Raw genomic sequence first — 6,000 nt, forward strand, 5'->3', positions numbered from 1 at the left:
TTATCTCTGCGGTCCAGTGTGTACTTGAAATGTGGCTGAGACAGAGGAACTAAATTTTAAATTTTATTTCACCGTGATTAATTTTAACTTAAATAGCCACATGTGGCTGGTGGCTGCTGTGTTGGACAGCACAGTTTCAGAGCCTGTTTCTTTTCTGGTTTTTGGGTGCAAATGAAAGATTCTCCCCTAAAAATTCATGTTAAAAAGTGGTTTAATCTAATAAAACACTCTGCTGGTGGGACGCTGATGATGAGGCTGGTCAACAGCTTTCTTTCAGTTTATCTTCCTGATTTTACCAGTTATGTTTTCCTGTCTTCCCCGCTGGTATTGACTTGATATTAGGATTTTGCCTCAAGGAAACCTTTCCAAATGACAGTGGTCTGGGACCAGGTACTTTTGGAGTCGTTTAATAATAGTCGCATTGTGTAACTGTCTTAGGTTCTCAATTTTAACAAAATATCTTTCTTTGGAAGATGCAGAGGAGAACCTTGAGTCTAGTGGCCGAGTGCTGAAGCAGTGTGACCCTTTATGGGAGGAGGGTGGCAGTGGCAGCAGAGTCTTTGGAAATCAGGGCTTAAATGAAGGCAGGACCGAAAACAATAAGGCACGGGCCAGCCCTGGCGAAGAAAAGAAAGCAAATAAAAACCAGCTCCCAAAGGTATGAAAGATGGGGTGGAACGGCACGTGGTGGGCTCTTGTAACGTGGAGGCAGTGGTGGGAACTTGGAGCTCATGTTAGCGTGTAATTCTCTTTTGATCTATAAAAGTAGTTATTGTAGAAGGTACGGGGAGTGCGTGAGGGTATATCCAGAAGCAGAATGTGGACCTCGCCCGTACTGTTTGGCGTAGGCATGACGACTGGAAGGAAGTATACCCTGACCTCGTGTTCTGTGTGCACGCGGTAGTCTCCTTTTCCCACCTAACGTTCCTGAACATCTGGGTGCTTCCTGTGTTAATCCACGTTCTAAAATCCCATTTCTTGTAAATGCCATCATCCACAGTGAACAACTTTGTGTATAAATCTTTGTATTTTGGATTATTTTCTTGGCTGGAGTCCCAGAAGAGGAATTGACAGGTTAAAGGGCATGGATATTTGAATCTTTTTAAGGCTTTTTGGTAAACTGTCAAGTGCTTCCCAAAAACGTTGTACATCACCCTCTCTGCTCCCCACTCTCATGGGTAGTATATGGCACCATTCATTTTACTGACTTTGGATGTCATTTTAAAGTCTCTCATCAAGAAGTTTTGAGCTCAAAATGCAACATAATGTAAAAAACCACAGCCAGAGGCAAAGATGCACTAAGCTTCTGAGGACTTAGTTAGGATTCCCTGGGCTGTTAAATTATGTAGAGAAAGGCCTCACCTGGCCTGTTTGAGTGTTATCTCTTGCTGGACTAGGGTTAATGTTTCTTTAGGTCCTTTTGAATTGGTTTATGAGGAGAATGAAATTGATTTTGTTTGCTAGCTCAGCAAGGGGATATAAATTTTAAAAGTAAATTTGAACAGTAATAGAAAATACATAATTTTTGGTCAGTTAGGTCAGTTTTCTCTGTGATTGTTGAAAGGTGTCTGTGCCCTTTGCATCTGTCAGCCCTGAATCTTTCTTCAGCAGGCGGCAGCCTGAGTCAGCCGTGCTGGCGACTCACCCAGCAGTCTTCTCTTTCAGGTCACAAACAAACAGAGGAGAGAGCAGCAGCGACTAGAGAAGAAGAAACGACAAGAGGAGAGGCACCGTCACAAAGCCCTAGAGAGCAGGGGTAGCCACAGGGACAACAACAGAAGTGAAGCAGATGCGAACACGCAGGTCACCTTGGTGAAGACCTTTGCTGCTCTCAACATCTGACTCTCTGGCCCTCTGGGAGGTGTAAGAAGTGAATGGAAAATGGAGTGCTGTGCACCAGGCTTTCCAGTGAGGCCGTCCTTTATAGAACGAAACACAACCCACAAAGTCCACACATAAGCTCACACTGAGTTAATTTCCTTCAAGCTGCCTCTTTTTTGTTCAGAGTTTTGTTAGTGATGTGTTTTATTTTATGAAAGTGCAGTGAAGCCATTCACGTTCTGTAATTTAAAATATCGAGTTTTAGGGGTTGATAGTTAGGTCGGGAAAAATCTTTTGAGCGTGGTTTTATTTGCCCAGAAAATTGGAGTTCAGTGACCCAAATGCTTAACACTTGGGTTGAGTAATTGTTCATGAAGTAGTTTAGATTAGTTGCTAGAAATTCAGAATGACAAGTTTCCTTTGTTTCTCTTTCATTTTCATATAGATATTGATATACAGGATGGTTTATAAATGATCTCCAACTCAGGAACATGTTTAGATTTAGTTTTCTTCTAATCCAAGTTAATCAGAAAATAATTCAGGAAGTGTTTTCCCAAAGTGATATCATATGAGGGCTGTGGCCTGTAGTCAGGGTGGAAATTAAACAGCTATATTTCTCTCCTTACTGATGCTGATGTTATTTCAGATGGGATATAGGTGCTGTTGGTTCGTTTGTACTCAAGCCATATGATAAATGCACCTGACTGTTAATTAGGCCTGGACTTTGCTGAAAATTGATAGTGTTATTGAGTTTTTGGTAGTCTTTTTTTGACAATGAGAAGAAGCTGTGTTATTGCTTATGCCGTTCAGGGATTCTGATAGTATGGAGAGCAGAATCCCTAGTTGTAAAGGGAGAAATTGAGGGATTTCTGAGTTTTTGCCTAGGAAGAGTCTAAAGAGTTATTTGATTTTGTAGGGGAAGAATGTCTGGAAGAATATCTAAGGTTTTTCATGTTCATAGTTTAAGTAACTATTTTCTTCCCTACTATTCTAGACTTAGAAAGAGGCCTTCAGAGAAATAAAAGGTAACTTGATCTGTTGAATTTTCTTAGTATTGTGAAGATGAAATTCCATAAAATGCTGCATTTATTTCTTTTTATTTAAGCTACTATTTGGGATTTTGGTGTTTGAAAAACTCTCCACCACCTGCTAGAAGTTGTCAGTGACTTAGGTTAGACCAACAGGGCAGAGAACATACTTCGGCTAAGGCCTTTGAGTGACTCCGCAGTTCTGCAATGGACGGATCTGGGCAGTGGAGAGATGTCATTCCTAAATCTGAGTTAGGGAGTGTGAACTATAATGTGTGAAGTAGCCAGTCTTGTACAGTCTTTGCCTTTTGGGGACCTGATATTTGGACGATTAAAATATGCTGAATCAAAAGGTAAATTATTATCTCTCCCACCCCTCAAATTTCAAAAGTATAAAAGTTCTAAGGTGAAAGGAAAACTATAAAAAAGTTTTGACATGTGTAGATGTATCGTTGTCTGGGCTGGCCCTGGATTCATTGAATTGTCTTTATTAGCAGGCACTTTGCTTTCTTTGGTTTTAATAATGTGTTTTAATTTTTTGTCTGTTTGACTTGGGTGACTGTTTGTGGTTGGAGCGTCAGTAGTCTCTTGGAGTGGCTCCCAGGGCATTGAGGTTTGGGCTTCTTCCTGGTGCAGTGCATTGTAATATTTAGCAGACTTGGAAACTGCATCGCAGTTGTCCTCTGCACATCACAGGGTCCTGAGTTGGAGGCTCTAGCAGTCAGTCCAAACATGGGAAGGTCTCCGTTGCCTTACTGTCTCCGAGGGACCGAGGGCCAGTGCGTTAGGATCTGCTGTTCTCTTTGCTTTCAGCTCTGGGCAGATTCCATGGCTGAGCTTCTGAATGAACACTCTTTCTTGTCTGTTTTCTACTGTGAGAGTACAGGAGACCAGATCCTCTCAGAAAGATCGTGTACCAGAAATTCAGGAGAATTAGGAGTCAGAAATAGCTCAAGGGAGCCTCATTGTCAGAAGTAGTAGAATTGCTTTGTTTACTTGGTGAGTGAAGGTGGCCTTGGGCCCTGTTAGGTTTTTGAAGTTTTAAAAGCTGCTAGAGTTATTAAAGAATATTGGGCACATTTATTTATAAATTACCTGATTCTGATAACGGACTTCAGCATTTCTGGGGTAAAATAACAGTGGTTTTAAAAACTAATCAAATGGCTTCAGTAATTTTCTTTTATTTCCGTTTCATAGTTTTCCAGTTCTCTGTTCAGTATATTAATTATTAGAAATGGGGTGTACGTATCCAACTTTAGTGATATCTTCTAGCTAACAGTTGAATTTAGACTTCACTGCCTCAGTCTCAGCGAAGTATGAGGTAGATGGCATCCATATACTCAGTTGCCTTACTAGGCACTTGAAAATTACTGTATTGGCAGCCACATGGAGGCCCAGTGTGTTTAGTTCTGGGATGGCTATTGTCGGTAACTTTGACCTAGTACAGTTACTCCTGCACACTCCCTATGAGGAGGTGAACCTCTCTTCAGCTCTGAGTTACATCTTGGCCTTTAGAGGTTTATGTTACGTGGGATTGTCTCCATATCTTTTAGTGAGGCCAGGAGAACGGGGTGGGGCGGTGGGTCCGTAGCTGCTTACTGCTCTTATAAACTGTATATAAAGGTTTTATGGATTTTAAAAAAAGATTTTTTAAGGGTCAAAATAAGAAATAAAATTTTAGTGGCAACAGCTTTGTCCTAGAGAGGTAGATGTATTAAAGCAACATAGAACCACAACTTCTAAGTAATATAGTTGCCACCAGGAGATTTTAGAGAGTAGAATGTATATGTATATTTAATTTTTCAATAACACAAACATGGACTTTCAGGAGCAAAGTCTGGTTGAGGAATTGTGGCAGAAAGAAGAATCTTCCATTTAGTTGAGGTTGTCTGTAGTTTCTTTTATAAGCTCTAAGAACACTTCCAAACTCATTTTGATTCCGAGGGCTCATGAAGTGGGGTCTCCCTCGTGGGGCAGCTAGAGCTGGACTCCAAGGGAACGTTTGTGTTGGAAATTGATATCACTCTGCCCTGCTTCCCTGTGGAGCTTTTACAATGTGAAATGACGCGGTTGAGGGGGTGGGAGGAGGGCCGTGTAGGTGGAGAGAGCTGCGCACATGTTGAGTAGGTAGGTAGCAGAGGGACATGGCGTTGAACTGTACTCGTCATGAGTCCCTGTCATCAGTGTGCAGTCTCTCTCATTCTGAGATGCTCTCTAGACTCTGCCTGGGTTTTACTGGGTCAACACAGAATGCTGTCAGTTTACCTCTGTGAAACGTTCAACTCCCATATGCAGTCTGTTAGAGGAAACCTAGATTCCTAGTCAGAGCTGACGGAGTCCCTCTGCCCAGAAGGGTCTTTTGTGGGCAGGCTGGGAATGGAGCATCGTGGTATCAGTGTGTCACGTCTGTGGCCCTCTCTGACTCCGATGTTGGGTAGATGCATAGCTCTTCACCTTTTTACCTCAAGGCTCTTGTCTCTCTGTAGCAAACCGTTAGAGTCTGATGCAGTTTTCCTCTTTCGCCATTCTCATTATGCACAGTGTCCTTCATCTCAGCTTTCAGAACAGGTGTTGCTAAAACTCCGGGGCCTTCTGACAGTTGTTCTGAGGGGCTTTAATAATGGCACTGTTTACAAGGTGTGTTTTCCTGACTAAAGCAAATTGTATTTTTCCACTGATGTCGTTGAAGATCTAGATGGCATATTTAAATTATGGCAAATCTTCTGCTATCCCAGATTAGAGGGGGAGGTAGATAATTGGCTTGAAGTGGAGATATTGAGCCCCACTCACAAAGCGCTCACAAAGGGCCACTCACGTGGCCCCCGGGGAAGAGCTGGGCCTATTGCGCTGCCTGGCCTTGTTCTGTCCCAAGGTCAAGTTCCTGTAGAAACCTCAGGCTCTTAACCATTTCTTCCAAGGGGTTACTTTCCAGAGTCTCTCTAGTTAGGACGACTTTGTAGCTCCATTAAAATGTTTAGCATCCTTGCTGAGTTACTCGAGAGGGGCTGGTACCAGTAGAGAATATATTTCTGTAAAAGCAGGAACTTCTGCATGTGTCTTTATTTGAAGCAGCACATACCAGTGATACAGAGCTTCCTCCGCTCACTGTGCTGGTGGTCATGGAACATGATGATCACTGGATGAAACTTCT

General features: G+C 42.4%; 1 protein-coding gene across 1 annotated transcript in view; it reads left to right on the forward strand.

Annotated features, from left to right (window-relative positions):
* OTUD3 (OTU deubiquitinase 3) overlaps positions 1-5,643 on the forward strand; it is a 28,412-nt gene extending 22,769 nt beyond the window's left edge. The window contains exons 7-8 of the mRNA XM_058553081.1: positions 474-658; positions 1,666-5,643. Coding sequence (XP_058409064.1) covers positions 474-658; positions 1,666-1,842 — 362 coding nt within the window. The 3' untranslated portion in view covers positions 1,843-5,643. The remainder of the gene's footprint in view (positions 1-473; positions 659-1,665) is intronic.
* The last annotated feature ends 357 nt before the right edge of the window (positions 5,644-6,000 follow it).

The sequence above is a fragment of the Diceros bicornis genome, chromosome 13 (assembly GCF_020826845.1).
Source record: "Diceros bicornis minor isolate mBicDic1 chromosome 13, mDicBic1.mat.cur, whole genome shotgun sequence".
Classification (NCBI taxonomy): Eukaryota; Metazoa; Chordata; class Mammalia; order Perissodactyla; family Rhinocerotidae; genus Diceros; species Diceros bicornis.